Source organism: Vidua macroura, chromosome 26 (assembly GCF_024509145.1).
Source record: "Vidua macroura isolate BioBank_ID:100142 chromosome 26, ASM2450914v1, whole genome shotgun sequence".
Lineage (NCBI taxonomy): Eukaryota > Metazoa > Chordata > Aves > Passeriformes > Viduidae > Vidua > Vidua macroura.
The window spans coordinates 6,336,022-6,355,406 of record NC_071596.1 but is presented as its reverse complement, the minus strand read 5'-3'; the positions used below and the strand labels follow the sequence as shown (position 1 = coordinate 6,355,406).

Genomic DNA, 19,385 nt, shown 5'->3' with positions numbered 1-19,385 from the left:
GCCGGGGGCAAAGGCAGCTCCTCCCTGAAGGGACACAGCCCCGGGGCCGCTGCCGGTGGTCCTCACTCCCCACCCCTGGTGAGTGACGCAGAGCCGCCCGACTCCCTCGAACCACCTCCACTTCCTAATTGCTGACAGTTATTTACTGTAAAGACAGGAGCACACGCACCACCGCCTCTGACAACTCGTGTCAAAGCCCCGCCAGAAAGTATCACTTTACAGCTTTATTTATTGCCCCTTTTTTTTCCCAAACAGATCTATTCCCTCTCCCTTCCGGGCGCCGCGCTCCTGCTGGCGGCCGTGCTGCGCCGTGGGGCTCCCTGCCCAGACCCCTCCCAGGAGCCCCCCTCTCCCAGTCCATGCCTGGCTGGGCGCTGACGGACGGGTGCAAGCGGAGGCTGGCGGAGCCCCCCGCACGCTGCCGTGTTTATTTGCTGTCTCTCAGCCCCTCGATGTTCAAACATAATTGGTTCTGCTCGGCGCAGTAAACACTGATGTGTCGCATCAGCGAGCCGGAAGGGCACCTACATGCAATTAAAATAATTGGGCGCGTACCTGGCTCTGATCCCCCCTCCCCAGCGCTGTTTTCCCTTCATCTCCTCCTCTCCATCCTTTGTTCAATCCTGTTAGCCCATCCCACTCCTCTCGGTGTCCATTCTCTGCCAGTGCGGGGTGAGGGGGTGCCCCATGCAGTGGGAGGTGTCCCATGGAGAGGGGCATCCAGCACTGCTGGCACTGGCCTTGGCACAAGTGCAGGATGAGTTCTCCGATGAGGGAGGTGATATTCCAGCCCAGACCCATGAAATATAATGAAGGCCCAAGGGACTGTACCAGCTCCTCAGTTAAAAATGATGCTGTTATATTTAGACAAGGTAACTGGAGGCCCCTCTGGACAGCACTGAGTACAATTTTTTGTTTAATGATTCCATAATCTGATATAATATCGGGCCTGTAAGACATAATGAAGACCTGGGGGAGTTTACATCTTCGCAGCTTTAAAGGGTCCCTGCTCGGGGACGCGGCCAGGTGGAGGTTTGAACTTTGATGCAGTCAAACGTGTTTTTCTCTAGGTTTGTTTGACATGATTGAGGGAATCCAGCAGCCACAGGGAGAGGGAACGGAGCAAGTGCAGCCATGCTCACGCCAACCCCGCAGCTGGTGCTTCTGCCAAGGGGGGGACACTGGAGGAGTTTGGGGGGCCCAGCAGGGCTGTGCTGGGGTCTGCACGGAAGTGGTCACAGTGGTGGGGGCTTCAGGAAATCATGGTGGTCTTTGGGAGGAGGCTGTGGTGGTCTTTAGGGGCAATGGTGCCTCCAGAGTGGAGCAGCCAAGCCCTGCTGTGGGCAGGGCACAGTGAGGGTGCTTCCACCCCAGCTCAGCCTCTGCTTTTGCCAACCCCTGAGATGGAGCTTTTGGTGCTTTAAGCTGTTTTGGCCCAGCCTGGGGATTCCTGCTCCTGCAGCAGCTCAGGGTGGGTCCTCCAGGGAGCAGCACCGGCAGTGCCAGCAGGGCCAGGCTGGGCACAGCGATGCTCCCTCTGGCTTTCCCCACCTTTCCCAGGGTGAAGCCCAGCTCAGCCCCACTCCCTGTGCCATGATCCAGAACTGAGAGTGGCATCAGGGCTGCTGGCACCAAAACTGGGAGAACAGGGCTGGCAGAGCCTGTGCCATGCTTTGCTGAGCAGCTGATCACAGGTTGATCACAGGGTGAGGGTCAGGATTAGGGTGAGGGTCCTTTGGTAGCGGCCACACAATAGAGTGACTTTTCCCCCGAAACACACAGCGACACCAAACATCGCCAGGATCAGCATCACCAGTAAATCTCCCGGCTGTGTCCATTTGGGAGCAGATCCACCATGGATCCTCACCTGGAGGAGACGGTGGTGATACCTCCATTGTGTCTGTTGAGTCCTGCCAGCGCCGGGCTGGATGCTCTGGGAGCGTTCCTGGTGTGCTCTTGTCTGGGTATCCGTGCTGGGAGATAACCTAATCCCATTTAGCCTTGGAGAGAGCCGGCAGATCCCTCCCCTGGGAGCCAGCACGCGGCGGGGGGTGGTCTGTAATGAATTCCCATCATTCCAGCACAAAGGGAGCTTACAGGAGCGCTCGCCGCAGAAAATATGAGGGTCGCTGCCCTATCATCCCTCCGAGACATCCGTCGTAGTTCAGTGATTCCCGGCTGCTGACAGGCGGCGGCCCTGGGAGGCAGAGCTGGGCCTTGCCTTCCCGGCTCTTCCCTGCCTGGAAAATGCCTTTTTCTGCCAAATGAAGGGATTTAACGCCCTGCCTGGGGCTGCGCTCGCCTATCACCCACCCGAGCAGCTGTGTGGCCCTGTGGGACATCACCCCACGGTGCCTATTCTCCTTCACCCGGGTTTGTTACTCATCTGTATTCCAGCAGCTCCTCGGGGATCCCGATGGGAAAACCCTGCCCCAAGTCCTGCGAGCGCTGAGAGGTGCCTCAGCCACTGAGTGGAAGCTGGGGGAACGATGCTGTGGTGGTCTCTGGGGGATTGTGCCTGCAGACCCCAGGGTCAGGTTTGGGGGTGCTTGAGGAGCCACCCGGGGGATCCCTGTGACAGGGAGGCTCCAGGGAGCCATTCCCCTTGCCAGGGCCTGTTCCAGCTCTCTGCTCTCCCTTCCTTCTCACCTTTATTTATTTCATTTATTTCCACCCCCCTTCATGGAAAACCACACGGTGGAACCTGCCACCTCCAAGCCGGGTTTTCCTGCGGCTCCGTGGCTCGGCCGGGATGTCTCACCTCGGGAGCTGCCAATCCGTCTCTGTCAAGCTGTCAACCCGGAGCGCGGGCTGAAGCCGCTGCAATTCAAAGTGGATTAACTCCTCGGGCTGCCCTCCCTCCCCCCGCCCCTCCCCATTCCACTTGGGTGGGTTTTGGCCGAACAGAAAACGCTTTTCCCCTGCGCTTTCCATATTCAAAAGCTCCCGGAGCGCAGCCGGATGGCGGCGGGGCCGCGGGGCCTGGGGCTTCAGGCCGGCGTGTGGGGCCGGTGGCCGTGGGAGCGGGACACGGTGGCCGTGGGAGTGGGACAGGGTGGCCGTGGGAGCGGGACACGGTGGCCGTGGGAGCGGGACACGGTGGCCGTGGCACTGCGCTGTGTCCCTTTAGCGCCGTTAATGGGGTTCTGGGAACGGTCCGTGCAGGGACCCCGGAGGGGTGAGGAGCTGCAGACCCTCCCCAAAACTTGCGGCTGTTCGGCTGCTTGTCCCCAGAGGGCTGAGGGGCTCTGGGGCTGCAGGGCTGGGGGGGCTGTGGAGCTGCGATCTGTGGGGGGGGGTCTTTGTTTTCCCGGGTGTTTTCCGCAATCCAAGCAGGGCCCGGGGCTGTGTCGCATTAGCGGCGGCCCGAGTGCGCGGTGCCAGCCCCGGGGGGCCGCGAGGGGCACCGGCACTAGAGGGGGGTATTGCCTAAGCAATGCGGTGCTGCCGCTCCGCCGCCGCCGCCGCAGCTTTGGGCCGAAACCGCAGGGTTTTGGCCCTTGACGGCTTCCCAGCTGTTTTTCCAGGTGTCGGCTGCGCTGGTATCCAGGTGCCATCCCGCACCGTTCCCGCCCCCTTCGCGAGGGGACTGTGGGTTTGCATGGTGGGAAATTGCTCTGCGGACACTGCTGCGAGCGGGCGCTCCGGTGCCACCGTCCCCGATGGACGAGGGACGGCGGTCACCAAATGCCACCGAGCCAGGGGGAGCCGCTCTGTCTCGTGGCAGCACGGCTCCGGCGTGGGAAGGATTTATCCGCAGCTGGATTTTGGGGCTGGGTGTTTTAAGGAGCATCAGATGAGGCGGCAGAACGCGCCCGGTGATGCTGGGGGAAGGTGTGAACGGCCGCGGGCGAGGCGTGTCCGTGCCCAGGCTGCGGGAGGGGTTTGGGTGTTCCCGGGTTCCCACCTAGAGCCGCAGGCTGTGCCTCTCTCCCACCCCGCTGGAGGGGAGGCACTGCCCGGGATCCCGGGGGCCGCACAGGAGCTCCGGGTGCACCCACATTTGGGATATGATTGTGGGGTTTTGCGGTTTTGCGTATCTGTGGCAGCTTACTTGGTATCCTGAATAAACTGGGAGCTCAAGGAACGTGGGAGGCTCCAGAGAACAACACCTGGGAGCCAGAGCTGTGCCACAGTCCGGCCACGTGGATGGGTGTCCCCAGCGCTGACCCCCGCTCTGTGAGCCAGGGATGGGTCCCTCCCTGACCTCTGGGGGGTCGGTGCCTTTGGATGGGACCTGAGTTCATGGGTGGGGTCAGAACCCACGGATGGGGGCTGGTGCCTGTGGATGCCACACAATTCCAAGGATCCCGTGGCTGGGGGCATCAGCACCACCCTCTTGCCTCCATGCCGGGCATCTGGATCCTGCTGCCAGCTGGGGTTTCCCATCACACTGGTCCCTTCCAGCTCGGGAAGCTCCAAGGGACCTACCCAGGCCCCTTTTTTTCCTGTTGCAGCTCCATTCCCAGCAGCCTGGCTCTGCTCTGTGCTGGTGCTTCCTGGCCCTTTCCCGGTGACTCCTCACCTTTTTAATGGGAAAGGGGTTTTTTATCAGTAGCAAATATTTTCCATAATTTCCTGGCCGATCCAATTAATGCAGAGGAAGGCAGGTATGAATTATCCCTCCCTGCATCCAGCCTTGCCCCCTGCATGGAGCTGGGGGCTGGAAATTGCAGGATTTACAGTAATTAAGGCAAATAGTTGGTTTTGTTTGGTTAGAAAAACAACCCGGTGCTGTTTGGAGAAGCCAGAAAAATCCTGGAAAAGGTTTTCCTTCCCTGGACTCTCCCTCACGTTGGGATGGGTCCTGGCTGGGAGGGAAGGCACTGGAGCGGGTGTGGGGCTGCTCCTGCCTGATCCCAATGGATCATCCCATTTTCCAGGGAATTTCATCTGGGATCCTCCACAGCTCCAGTAGAACTGAGCTGGGATGCACTGGGCTGATCTGGGCCGAGCTGGGATGCATGGGGTTGAGCCCAGCTAAGCTGGGATGCACTGAGGTGAGCTGGGATATGCTGGGTTGAACTGGGATGCCCTGGGCCAAGCTGGGATGAACTGGGAATCTCCAGCCAGCGAGTGCCCATTGGTGAGCTGGCACCACAAGGCATGGCTGACCCCTTGGGCAGCACGGTGCCCTCTGGATCATCCCCGTTCCCCAGTCCACAGACACTGGTGGGATTGCTCTGCGGGGTGGCAGCTGTGGGTTTGGCCATGCCCCTGGAGCTGGCCCTGGAGCTGGCCATGGAATGTGGCTCTGCCAGGGCTCGCGCCGCTGTCCCCGAGCTGGGAGGAACCACGGCCGGGCCTCCTGGAGAGCCCCGAAAGGCTTTTAGTGCCTTGGCTGGAGAGATGGAAACAAATGAAGTTGACAGACAAGTGTCTGGGTTTGTGGCAGCGTCCGCTGACAGGAGGGAGATTGGCTGTCGGGGGCTTGATGGAGACAGATCCTGGTGGGAGCGGGATGAGGAGATGGATAACCTTGATGGAGCTGCGGCACGGGAGGCTGCTCCGGCAGCATTATTCCAAAATAATTTGGTTTTTATTTGTTTTGCTTTGGGGTGGGAGGAGGGATGCTGAGCCCCACAGTCCGTGGAGTTTTTCCTAAACAGATTTGCTAAATAAATAATGAGGAGGATCCATATTTTATTTATATCCCACCTCTCCGTGTGGCGCTGGAGGTGTTTTACACCGGGCCGCTCCCTCCCTTTTAGCACGGACAAACTCCTAAGAGCTCGTGAGATGGAGATGGATTTACAGGGATATTTGGATGCTGAGCAGAAGGACAGGCAGCGGGATGTGCTGGAACTGCTCCTCCTGATGGACTTAATGGGCACCTTGGTGCTTTGTGAATCCAACTGGAAGTGTCTTTGCATCTGGAGGCACCTGAGGAATTCTGGTGGGAGCCAGCTCTGGCTCCGAGGGGCTCAGGGGGACCTATACACGTGGGAGGACACCCCAGGACACCCAGGGGGACATTCCGTGGTCCCTGGGGAGGAGGGTCTGGAGTCCCTCTGTGTTCACTCATCCTTCTGAAACAGTTTTTGGAACTTGGGGGGGCCTGGGGGACTCTGGGAGCAGAGCAGATCCTGTCCAGCAAGGACCAGCTCCCCTGGACAGCCCAAGAGGAGCGTCCTTGCTCAGGGATGTGACTCCAGGGCTGTGGGGTGTCCTGGCTTGGGGATGTGGCTCTGGCACCGTGGGGTGTCCTTGTTCAGGGATGTTGCTGGGTGGCACACCTGTGACCAAAAATTCCGCTGGATTTTCCGTGTACTCCCCGAACTCTGTCCTCCCCAGCGCTGGATGTGGCCCCACAGCAGCTTCAGGGCTCTGTGTTATTCCCATCGCTGTTTTCCATTTCAACAAAGCAGGGAGATCGCTTAACGTGAATTATTGTTTAATTTATCCTTATATCAGAGGTGAAAAAATGTCTCTGCAGAGGGTGGGACTCTCCCTGTCACCGTCTGTCTGTCTTTCCTTGGCACCTGTGGGTCACAGAACATGTCCCTGTCCCAGTCCCCATCCGTGTCCCTTCCAGTGCGAGCCCCTGACTGCCCCTTCCTGACATTTCCTGCCCATCGCCCCCCGGGCACCCCAAACCCCCCCCATCAGCCCATCCCCTCCTCAAGGTAATGGACCCCCAAACCTCCCTCCTGCTTCCGAAGCCCCCCTTCCCACCCATGTGACCCCCCCCCCTTCCAAAATCCCAATCCCCTGCCAGTGAGCCGCTCCCCTTTTCAAAGCCCCCCTGCTTTGCCAGTGTGACCCATCCCCTTCCACAGACCCCCCCCCCCGCCGGTCTGACCCCCCCCTTCCCAAGGCCCCTCGGCCCACCCGGTGCGACCCCCGCCCCTTCCAAAGCCCCCCCGGGGGTCGCGGCGCCCCCCCCGTGCCGATCCCCCCCCCCCCCCCGCAGGGGCGTGGCCGCGGGGGCGCGCGGGAGCCCCGCCCTGGGGCCGCGCCGGGCGCGCGCGCGGCCGCCGGTGGCAACAATGTGTCAGGGGCGGGGCGGGGGCGGGGCCGGGGGCGGGGCCGGCGCGGGGGCGGGCCCGGGCGGGGGGCGCGGGGGGCGCGGGCGGCGGGCGCAGCATGGCGCGGCGGCACTGAGCGAGCGGCGGCCTCCCGGCCCGGCCTTTGTCTCTCCGCTGTCCCCGGGGCGGAGCAGCCCGCGGCGGGGCCCGGGGCTGAGCCCGCAGGTGCGGCGGCAGCACCGGGGGCTCGGCACCGGGCGGCGGCGGCGGCGCCGCGGGGCTCGGAGGAACTTGGCCGAAGTTGGGCGCGGGGGGTGGTGGTGGTGGGGGGGGGAAGGTTCTCGGTTACCGGGGCGATCCCGGGGCGCCGCGGGAAGCGGGCCGGTCCCCGCCGCCCGAGCGCGGGATGCGGCTGCCCCGGCGCCGCCGCACCGCGGCCGCCCCCGAGTCCCCCCGCTGACGGCGCCCGGGGCCGCGGGCGATGGTGAGGGCTGGGCGCCCGCCCGCCGCCGCCGCCGCCCGCCGCCCGCCCGCCGTCCCCGGCCGGCCCCAGGGCCCCGCCGCCCCCTGAAGCGGCCGGAGCCGCGCCCGCCGCCCGCCGGGACGATGGTGCGCTGCGGGGCGGCCGCGCTGCTCGCCGCGCTCCTCGGCGTCTGCGTCTGGACCGACGAGACCGGGAAAGTTATCTCGGACCGGTTCGCCGTCTACTGGAACCGGAGCAATCCCAGGTGAGGCGGGGGGCGGCGGGGGCGGCCTCGGCGCCCGAGTTCCAGTCGGTGTTTTCCCCCGTATACACACCCGCCGAGCGCCCGCTGCCGCCCGGTGACAGCGGCGGCCGCCGCCCGTGGCGGGTCGGGTCTACCTGGAGCCCCCGGTGGGGTCCAGTGAACGGGCTGGGCGTCCCCGGGGAGGGGGGTGGTCCCCGGGGCTCCCTCCCCCGAAAGTTCCCGCGGGGCCCCGGGCGGAGCGTCCCCGGGGGCTGCGGCAGCGCCGGGAGCATCGCCGGGCGCGGGGCGCGTTCCCGGGGGCGGCGGGGGCTGCGGCTCGGCCCCCCCGGCCTCTCTGCGCCCAACTTCGGGGAAGTTGAAGTTCCTCCCCCCGCCACCCCGTCTCCCCCCGGTCCCTCTCCGGGGATGAAGGTTCTGCGAAAAAAACCCGAAATCCGCCCAAAGCAGCGGGTGCGGCTGGGGGAGAGTCGGAAAGAAAGATCTGGGGGGGAAATGGCAAAACGGGCCTGAGGAGGGCACGGGGCGTGCGGAGCTGGGGATGGCCGGCCCTGCTGCTCCCGGGTCATTCCCATCCTGGAAGCACAATCCCCACAGTTGGCTTCGTTTCCTGGCTCCAGTTGGAATTCTGATTTTTCTGTGTGTTTTTTTCCCCACTAAGTGCTTTTTCTTTGGGAGCAAGAGTTTCGTTTCTATCATATTTCTTTGTTCATGATTTTGAGGAACCCAAAACTGCTGGTGAGTTGGAAGCAGGAGGAATTCTGCTCTGGGAATGCTCAGGTGGTTGGGACCCTCAGGACCCCCCACCCTCTCTGTTGGGGAGACTCTTTGGGCTCTGAACAGGCCTGTTTGTGGGGATTCCTGTAAAAACAAACACCAACCATCAAATCCCCATTTCCCCCAAAATTCCTCAAAGTTCTCCCAAGCCTGGCAGTGTCTATGAGTGGTGAGGGATGAGCTTGGTGGGTGCAGCCCCTGTGGCCCCTGGCTTTGGGCTGTTCTGTTTTCTGGGTCAAGCGGGGGGTTCTTTGTCCCCCTCAGTCCCTGTGTGACGAGTGGACTTGTGGGGCACGGCGTGGCCTGGTCCTCGTCCCCAGGGCTGCCAGGGACATGAGGCAGCTCCTCCAGCTCCGGGTGGCTCATCCCCTGCTGCCATCCGTGAGGGGACCCTCGGTGCCACCTTCTCTCCCTCGATGACACCAGTGCCGCTGGGTGAAGTTCCTGGCGGTGTTTCGGTGCTGGGACACGCGCAGGGCCAAGAACCCTCAGCAGCACCTGGTGTCCATCCAACCTCCACACGTCCCTTTGGGGGGACCCACCCGTGCCCCTCTGTCCGCCCCAAAATGGGGCGAGCCCGTGCCTTTGTGCCTTGGTGGTGGTTCCTTGGCGGTGGTGCCTGCGTCGTGGGCCGCCTGCGGTGCATATGGATTTTATTATCTCCCTCACATTTTTGTGGGGGATTGTAAGAGCCAGGGAATTATTTTTTTTTTTCATAATTTTTTTTTTTTTTTTTTTTTTTTTTTTTTTTTTTTTTTTTTTTTTTTTTTTTTCCCATTGCAAAGTTTTTGATTTCAGCTCCTGGTGCTCCCCCCAAAGCTCCCACACTTTGGGCTCTTTTTCTTTTGTTCTCCCAAATGCCAAACGTGTGTGAGGTGTCAACCCCGGTCCGACTCTGGCATCCCGGAGATGAGAGTGGCTGGGGCGGTGGCTGGGATTTGGCACCCAGAGGTTCCGATGGCTGGGATTTGGCACCCAAAGGTTCTGACGTTTGGGATTTGGTGCCCGGGATTTCTGGGGATGGGATTTGGCACTCAAGGGTTCCGACGGTGGTGCCAACAGCCAAAAGTAGCCCCTTGGCCACTGGGGATGGGCATCCTGGGACCCCGCACTGGTGATGGCGTCGGCTCCATCCCCTTCGTCCCCTCGTAGAAGCCACCGAGAATTTCTCCTCGAAAAATCCACAGTGGATCATTATTCCATATATATTAATACATTTCTAAATCTGCTGTTGGCAGGGAAAATATTTTCGAGGAGGGGGGAAAATAAAATGGAGTGGAGGGAAGCGCGAGGGGCTGGGAGGGAAGAGCAGACAATGGCTGGTGGGTTCAGCAGGCACGTCCGCAGCGCCTGGCTCCGGGATGTGACCCAAATTTCCCCAATGTGGGAGCGCCCCGTGTCGCCAGCGCTCCCCGCCTGCGCCTTCGGCTCTCGGAATTCGAGGCAATTTATTAGGGGTTGCAAAGATTGAAATTGCCATTGAGTTTCCTGCTTATTCCCTTTTTGAACCCAGCGGTGGGTTTATTTTTTCTCTGGAGTTACTACAAGACCGCCTCATTCTTAAAAATGAAGAAAAAATGTATTTATGTGTTTTCTGGTCCCTTGTTTTCATTCTTTTCTCCCCCCACCAACACCTCATTTAGTAAGGGGGGAATAAAAAGGGGTTTAAAAAAAAAAGGGGGAAAAGACCCAAGGTTAAAATGTCCTGTTTGAACCCACAGACCTTCTCTGCCACTAAATATTTTTCCTCAGGTTTAAACAGCAATCTATATTTTATAAAAGACAGGAATAAATCTCATGGTCGATATGATTTGCCCAGATTAGAATAATTCTATATTTCATAATTGGGGCTAAATTAAAAATAAGTGGTACCTCGGGATGCTGCAATTTCCCTGTTCTGGGGAGAGATTTAACTACTCGCTGTGGATTTACAAGGTTTATTTTTATTTTTAAATGGTTTTGTGAGGATGCGCTAGGAAAACGTTTGGCTGGATGGAACTCCTGGGTTATCCAGGAAAAAAATGAAGGATGATGAAGGTAGAATTATAGAATAATAGTTTTGTTACCATGTGGAAGTGTGGATTTTTGCTCCGTGGCACGTACAGGCGCTGCCGATGGTCGCTGTCCGGGTGTGGATCTGTTGGCCATGGCTGGGCCAGTCACGGGTGGATCCATTGGTTGTGTCCGAGGTGATGTACCCATGGATGGGACCTTGGGGCTCCTCCCTGGTCCGGCACTGTGGGCAGGGGTCCGGCACTGTGGGCAGGGGTCTGCCACGACGCCCAGGGCTCTTCCTGCCGTCACTCCGTGTTTTCCGGCTGGTGGTGCGGCAGCCACTCGCCCGTAGGATTCCAGGGTGGATTTTCCTTGGGAGCCAACCAGGTTGATTTGGGTGTGCTGGAGTGTCTAGCATCACCAGCAGGTTGGGGTGTCCAGTTTTGGCCCCCATTGCCCCCCCCCACTACAGTGGGTTTAGGGTGGATGTCTTGGCGTGCGGCACTGTGCGACAAAAAATCAGGGATCTGGGAAAACCTCCGTGCTACGGGGGAAAAGGTCTGTGGGAAGCAGTGACTTGTCCTCAGAAGGTCCCCAGGCCTGTGATTCTGACCCATGGCCTCGTGGCCATGCTGGAAACCCCTGGGAGGCCAAGGAAAGACGAAGGGTTTGGGATTTGTTGCCGTCCCTTGCTCTGCCGACAGCCGGGTGACGGGCAGGGAATCATCATTCCTGAATGCTGGCCGGTGTTCCTGCAGCAATCTCACGGTCACTGCCGTGTGCCTGGATCCACGGCAGGAACGTGCAAAGTGACAGGGGTTCTCCTCCCTCCGTTCACGGCACAGATCCCTGGGACCAGACGGGATCGTGCCCGTGGCCTGGTTTAACGCCGAGGTCACGGCGCTGCCTCCGAACGGTTCTTTTGCTGATTTCTGTATTATTTTTCAGTGTGGTTTGTGAGCACAGCTGGGATTTCTGTTCTGCTCCTCTGCACTCCCCAATCCCAGGATCGAGAACCGGAGAAATGGTTTCTGGCAGGGGGATTTACAGAGCCAGGTGATGCTCAGGGCCAGCGGTGATGGCAGAGCAGGACTTCTGGGGGGAAAGGTGCCTCTGCCACAGGGGTGGTGGGGTTGAGGTGAATGGGGCACATCTTGGAAGGGATTTAGATCATGTTCCCAGTCCCACTGGATTTTGTGCCCCTTTTTCCTGCGTTCCCATCTCCTGGAGCTGCAGCCCTGGCGCCTGCCGGTCGCTGGTGCTTTGTCTGAGAGCCTGGAGCACGGTGGCCGTGGCCAGGAAAGCCGTGGCCGTGACCCACTGACCACCCAAGCCAGAGCCAAGTTGCCCACCTGTGTGTCACGAGGGGCTGTGACCAGGCCACTGGTGGCTGTGTGTCCCACTTCTCCATGAAGGGAGTGAAGACGATGCCACATCTGTTTCTTCCAGGGGAATTTGGTGCTGCAGAGGGGTGGCCGAGCGATCAGCTTGGGCGATCCCACCCATGTCTCCATGTTGGATTGGGGCTGGATCCCAAAACCTCTGTGTCTTGGATCTGGCTGGGACTTTTGGGATCACCCTCATTAGTGCGTGTCCCCAGTTCTCTGTGTCTCCCTTCCCTGCTCCCATGGACATCGTACTGGGGCTCTCAGCAGCCCCTGAAAGAAACATGCCCTGTTCCCCCCTTGGAGTGATTTTAATGTGAATTTTAACCCTGGCACTCGGGTTGTTCCTGTGTCACCATCAGGCCGAGTCCCTTCTCGGGGTGCCAGAACAGTGCTGGGTGTTTGGGTGTGCCAGCACTCAGCCTCGTCCTGTGCAATTCCTGCTCTTTTAGTTTTCCTCCTTCTGTTCTCCCTTTGTGCCGAGATCACTCCCAGCCCTTCCCACCCCTCTTTTCCAGCCCGTTAAGCCGTGTTAGCAATTCCTCACCAGCCCAGGGCTGCGGTGAGTGGTTAATGGAGAGCAGACACCACCGGGCCGGCGTCGCTGACAGGATTCTCTCTCCGTGCCCGTCTCCGTCTCCGCCTGTCCCTTTCCAGGGACCGCAATTACATTCCCTGCTGGTTGCACATTTGGTATCCAAATGCCGGCCATGCGCCGCATCCTAATGCGAGGATGGGCTGGGGGCGTGCGGAGCTGCCGGAGGGTCGGACGGTCCCCAGAATCCCCCTTGGATCCCGGGGTGTCCTGCTCGGGGGGGGACACGCAGAGGGTGGGCAGTGGGAACGGTCCAGGGGGTGAGAGATGCCCTCGGGTACCGTGGAAGGCTTTGGAAGTGCTGCTGTATAAAGAAAGACACATGTATTTATATACATATCGATTTATATTTATTTACATACAAATATATTTATATTTATTATATAAATTATCTATTTATTTACGTGTGTGGGTGTTTATTCACCCCCCTCCCCCCCGCAAAATACACTTCACACACACAAATAATCCAATGCCAAAAACCCCCGTCTGGCAATGCTGTGCCACCCCTGTGTGACATTCCCCTGGAATTCCTACCTGGGGGCTCCAGGGTGTACCTGGCTGTGGGTCTACCTGCCTCCAGGCACAGGGCTGTCTGGCTGTGTCCATCCCAGTGCCACATCAGGAGCTGGCTGGAGCCATACCTGCCTGTGTCTGACAAGGTTCAGCTGCTGGGTTGGCTGGAAAATTGCAGCAATTGTTCCTTAAATAGCTCCTTGTTCCTGATGGTGACAATTTCGGTTCTTTTGTGTTAGATATTAATCGTGATTTCTGAGGCTCCGTTTTGATCCAAGCCGGTTTTCCCCACTTGGGGCAGAGATCCTGCCCCGCTTCCTTGGATTTAACGGGATTTATGGAAGGCGAGCAGCTCGGAGCACTGTTACCTGCAGCCCCTTAAGAGGTGTTTAAATTCCTTTTCCCCCTATGCCGTGACCCAATGCTCATCCCGATGTCCGGCCGCTTCCCTCTGCTTGGAGATCCATCCCAAAAACAGGACCAGGCCCTGTTTGGCCTCTGCAGGTGCAGGGGGAAGCACCGTGCTCCAAGGGTCCAGGCTGGATTATGGCTGGGAATCAAGATCTTGGAGCTCTTTCCCAATCCAAGTGATTCCATGATTCTCCAGAGCTGGAGAAGTGTTGGGGTTAGCCGGTGGCCACTTTGGCCTTTGCCAGATAAATTCCAGAGGCATTTTTAAAGCCCTCCCCAAAGCCAGGGCTGTGTTTGGGGGTATCTGTGGTTCCAAACTCTTTGCCACCAGCCCAGCCCTTCTGGATTTGGGGACCCCATGGCTGTTCCCACCAGCTGGCCGGGAGCCGTGTTGGGGAAACGGCGCCCATGGGGTGTGGGATGCACCAGGGCAGGTTTGATCCCGGCAGGAAAAGCGGGAAGGGATGAAGCTGAGAGCAGGGCAGTCTGATGGAGCCCGTCTGGCGGCACGGGGCCGTGTCCCTGCTCCGTCCTGGTTTGTTCCCGGGTGGCCACAGTGTTGTTATTTATTTATTTCTCCTCCCTCGCTCCCCCTTGGCTTGTTGCTGCCGCTGTGCCTGGGCTGCTAAAGAGCTTCCCATTGTTCCGGAGCTAATTACCTCCTAATGAGGCTCCCGGCTCAAAAGAGCTGAGCGGGGCTGCGGGGGGATGTGAGTGGGCTGTGCTGGGAGGGGGTGAGGGCAGGGCTGGGGTCACCACCGGGGTCACCCGATGGCTTCAGCTGTGCTGCCCGACTGTGTGAATTGGGGTTGGTGATGGGGAGATCCACGGCCATGGAGCTGCCAGCCTGAAGCTTCATCCTGAAGGGCGGCTGGGAAGTGTTTTTGCCAAAATTTTCTTGTTGAGCCCCAAACCCGTGGAGAAATCAAAGCCCCGTGGATTTTGGCAAGGCAGGGTGGTGCTGGTGCTCAGAGATCATTCTCGACATTTCCCTTGGGGTGACACCTCCCTGCCAGCCCCATCTGGGACAGGTGTCACCTTTAGGGCATATCCTTAATTTTGGAAGGGTTGTTTGAACCAGGGGTCCTCAAAGCTTATCCTGTCCATGTGGTGGACAAATCCTGCTCCACTCCTCCACTTCTCTCCTGACCTTATCCTATCCTGACCTTATCCCATCCCTTGGCAAGAGACTGGGATGAGCCCTGATCCTGATGGGATTTGCCACTTTGGCTGGAGGGAACCAGGCATTGTCCAGGAGTGTCCTTGTCCCTGCTGGGATGAGGAGCAGAACTTTGGGCTCTGCATCCTGGATCCTGCTCTGCCCCTGGAATATGCCCCGTGTCCCTGAGGGTTGCGGCGGCTCCCGTGGCTCCTCCGTGTGCAGCAGACGTGATGGGGGAAGAGAGGCTCCTGCTCCAGAGGGATTTGGAAAGCCCCTACCTCCGCCCCGCTCCGATTGAAGCCGGGCTTTGTGCCCCCGCACGGGGTGGGGGGTCCTGAACTTCAGAGGGGGATGAGGCGCTCAAAGCAACAACAGTGGGGGAAAATATTCCAAGGGAGGAAAATTTACTCCCTGGAATAATAATGAAGGTAGGGGAAGGTAGCCCTTGATGAGGGGCAGTGAGGGGGTCCAGAGTGAGCCCTTCCAAGGGAATGGAGGTGCTGGCAGTTTTGGGATCACCCTATCTGGCCCAGCTTGCCCATGGATCCATCTCCAGCGGGAGCACAAAGCCCGGGATCGACGGCGTTCGGCTCTGGTGAAGCCAATCAGCGCCGGGGCAGCGAGATCCGCGCTCCCATTCCGGGCTCCGCTTGGATCCGTTCGACATTTTCCTTTGGGTCGTTTAAGAAGGGAGAGAGATTCGGAAACAGGGATTGAAAGTTTTTTTTTTTTTAATTCCTCCCCTTTTAAATTTTTCCCCTCTTCCCGTGTTTGCTTCCCAAGGCCCAGCGGAGCAGCGAGTGATGCCGCTGCTGGGAGAGGAACGGCCACAGGGCTGAACTGTGTCCTGCTGGGGCTGTGCTATGGTGGGATCCCGTGGGATACACCTGTGCTGGGGTGGGATCCCATGGGATAAACTTACGACACGGTGGGATCCTGTGGGATACATTCCTCAGCACATCACCTCTTCCTGACCTCCCAGTTTTCCTCTTTCCTTGATGTTTCCAGCTTCTCCGGCCTTGTTTTGTGGGATTTTTCCGTTTTCCCTGTAGCTGTGAACCTCCAAGCACACGCGTGTGTCTGTGCGAACACCGGAGCTGCCCGTGCCAGGTCGATCCCACTAAATACCATCCCAGTGCTGGACCCGGAGCCACTGCTCCCCGTGGATGCCTGTACTGGTGTTCCCACTGCCGGTATTCCCACCCCTGGTATTCCCACCCCTGGTATTCCCACCGCGCTGCCGAAGCGTTCCCAGGATCCGCAGAGTTTTACACCATCACTCAATACCTTTTTTTGTTCAACTCCAGGAATGGACTTTTTGTTTCAGCTCCTTCTCCACCAGCCCCGAAATCCTCCAGGAATCCAACTCTGGATTTCAGATCTTTTGTGCCAAACCCAAACCTCTCTCGGCTTCGCTTCCCAGCGCTGCTGACTTTGGGAAAAAAGGGGAGTAAATGGCTGTGGGGGCTTTTAATGACTGGGAATGGGGAAGCCCCATTCCATCCCCAGCTTCCTCCTCCTGCCACATCCCAGTCACCTCCTCCATCTACTTCCTTGGCGTTCGGTCGAATTTCCCTGGAAATATTTTGCTATTTCCCCCAGTGCAACCAAGTTTTGTCGGATTTTTCTTTTTCTATCTGCAGAAGAGGAGGAATTATCCGTCTCGGTTTATTTTTCCTTGAACATTACACGGGAGCAAAACTCACCCATGTGCTGGGAAAGAGATAAAGTGTTTAGACAGCAAATACAAATATTCCAGAGCACTCAGCCTGGCTACAGCTATTCCTGCCAGGATTCCGGATTCCGTGCCATGTCTTCCAGGGGGGTTTTATTTAGACAGTCTTTTTTTTTTTATTATTTATCAAAAACCCTATTTATATTTGCAGTAAAATAAAATCAGCCTGACCCTGTAGAGAACTCGAAAAATCCCAATTCTTTCGTTTTCCAATCCTGTTTCCACTGAGGAAAGAAAGCCCCTGGACCTCGTGCCCTGCACAAAATTCAACCGCGATGGGATTATTTCGGCGGCTGAGCTTCTCCGCAGGCGCTGGGACGGCACTGGCTCCGTTTGTCCCCCCCAAAAATTGGGATGCCGGGAAGCTCCTGCAGAGGTGGGGATGGAGCTGGGACCCCCAGGGTCTTCCCATGGGATTTTGGGGCCACAGGCTCCCTTGTGCCGCCGGTTCTGACTGTGCATGGAGCACTCAAAAAGGGCTGTATTATTTTGATTTTATTTTAATATTCAGTGATGGATGGGCTTCCGCTGCTCCTCAGGAGCATCCCAGTCTCCCATCAATGTCCCAGCCCCACTGGGGACCCCGCGGGTGTCGTTGTCACCCTGGCGCCGCGCACGGGTGCCGTCAGGAGCTGAGGAAGCTCTTTCCCAGCCAGCTCGATAATCCCAATTATTATCTGGATTCTCGATCAGGGTTGCTTATTAAACTTGGCACCGCTGGCTTTGCCGTTCCGGCCGCCTGCCTCAGCAGAGGGATTTATCTCCTGCCGACGCGGGAAGGAAATTGAGTGGAAAAACGCGGGGCAGAGCCCCCCGGGACAGCGGGGAGGGCCGGGGGTACCCGGCTTCCGAAGGGTCGGGAGCTGCTGGCACAGCCCCAGCGGTGCCGGATCGCGGAGCGGTGCCGGGTTGGGTTGGTGGAGCTGCCTGGGCCGTGTCCATGTGTCCGTGTGTCCGTTTCCATCCCTCCATCCCCACCCTGTGCTGGCGAAGCCGCCCTGTTCTGGGATGGGCGTTTTTATTCCAAGGTTATTTTGGAATGGTCGGTGCTTTTATACAATACAACAGCCGTTATTTTCCCTTTCCCCTGAAATCTAAAGGACCTTTTGTCGGCCGTTCTCCCCCTTCACCTCAGGAATATCAGCTTTTTCCAAATCCAGGTCTTTCCGATGGAATTCCACAAACCTTCCTGGTTTGCTCACCAACCCCTTCTTCTTACATTGTGCCCACAAAATGTGTTTTATTTTTATCCAACATTACACTGGAGCTGCCTGAGCCAGGGCTGATGTGCTGACCCTTCCAAAGGGGCTTTTTTCAAATTTCACCCAATTCTCAGCACCAACCGAGCAGGACATCCAGGGGAGTGGGGTGGGAGGTGGGAGAGATGCTACTGGAAAAAGATTCTCTCCTGGAGTGTTTCCCTGCCTCTTGGTGTTTGGATGTTTCAATTTTCCCATTGTTCTGCTCCACTTTTTCCTGCCTTTCCACCATTTTTCTGCATTTTAAAAAACCTGTACAAATCCTGTAACTGGAATTCCCTCTCTTTGTGTGTCCGGCCGCTCTCTCGCCCCTGGGTGAGCTCCTGGGATCCCCATTTTAGGATGGGGACTCTCCTTCGTCCTCTCCCCATGCTGCTGATGGGGGATTTGGGTGAGCTGCAAAATCCTTTATTTGGGAAATTACTGTTATCCTGAACCTTGCAAGGTTCTTCCCTCGGGAGCAGCCTCATGCTCCAGGGCTTGGTGTCGATCTTGGGAATGCTCCAGGCTCTCTCCTTGGCTTTTCAAGATCTTTCGTGCTGGGTGGTTGGGAGAATCTGCTGCTCTCTGGCTCTGGCTGAGGGACTCGGGATGGAGCCGTGGCCCTGCTGGGCTGTGCCTGTGACTGTCCCAGTGACTGTCCCATTGTTGGAGAACTGCTGTCGGATACGGCACTGGCACATGGGAATTCTGGCACCTGTCCCGGCTGTAAATGCTGGTCAAAATGGTGCTCCTGTGTGGTTTCCAACAGAGAATCCAAGCCTGTCTGGAATAGAAATGGCTTCTGGCTCCAGGCTCCGTCCAAGTCTCCGTTGGATCACCACAGGGTCGCGGGGTTTGGTTTGGCCAGAGCCGCGCGGGTGCCGAGTCCTGCGGAGCACCAGGATCGCGTGCCCCGCCATGGCCCTGGCATTGCTCCTGACCCTTTGAGGTGGGATTTAAGGCTAAATTGGCAGAGTTGGAGGCAGGTTTGGGAACAGGGATTGCTTTTGCAGGATGTGTGCTCTGGAGGCAGCATCCAGCCCAAGCAGTGCCGGCCTTCCTAACGCTCACTGCCGCGAGTGACCTTCAGCTTGGACCAGCTCCCGCCTTTCCCTGCCGGCTCTTCCGGGCATTCCCGTCTTTCCCCTCTCTGTGATGGCTCCTGGTGTCAGTGGAACTCAGTTCCACCACCCAACCGCTGCCTTTCCCCGCTCATCCTGCTGCCATCTGCAGTTTTCCATTGTTCCTTGGCTCTTCCCGGCATTGGGATGCAGAGTACCGGCAGTGGGGGAATGTCCGGGGCCCAGTGTCACAGCTGGGATCTGGACTCCAGGAAAATCTGGACTCCATTTCAAAGCTGAGTAATGATAAGCATAAATCATAATCTTGTCTTTTATGATAGAAAGCTTTGGATCGGGAGCAGGGACTCTTGTCCTGCAACCTGGGGGTGATCCTGGATCCGGCTTCCAGCTCATTAGCCGGAGACAAATGGCTTCTCCCTCCCCCAGCCTCAGTTTCTCTGTGGGTAAGGTGAGGATCGCTGTCAGGGGCTAAATTAAGGAATTAATGTTGGTGGAATGATTGAGAGATGTAGAAGGACATGGCTCTGACAGCTCCATGTCCTGCAGCACAGTGCGTCCGCCCGCTCCGGGGCTGGATATGGGAATTTCAGATGGGAGCAGAGATTGGGATGTCTGCAGTGAAGTCTCTTGTTCATGTTCGCAGAGCCCAGGACTCCGTGAGGAGGGACTGGAGCCCCCCAGCTCTTTCCACACTGGTTTGGGATCTGTGTGAGGACGTGGTGGCTCACATCCATGGCTGGTTCCGGTGTGCATCCCACATCCAGGTGGTTTGGCAGTGCCAGAGCCCAATTCATTC

General features: G+C 58.2%; 1 protein-coding gene across 2 annotated transcripts in view; it reads left to right on the top strand.

Annotated features, from left to right (window-relative positions):
- The window catches only part of EFNA2 (ephrin A2), a 50,442-nt gene that overhangs the window by 4,207 nt on the left and 26,850 nt on the right, over positions 1–19,385 (top strand). Inside the window, exon 1 of one of the 2 annotated variants that reach the window (XM_053999522.1) lies at positions 7,547–7,696. The exons of the other annotated variant lie outside the window; for it this stretch is intronic. Within the exon in view, the coding sequence (XP_053855497.1) occupies positions 7,575–7,696 (122 nt within the window). The 5' untranslated portion in view covers positions 7,547–7,574. Of the gene's footprint in view, positions 1–7,546; positions 7,697–19,385 lie in introns of those variants that run through there. 2 annotated transcript variants of the gene reach the window in all.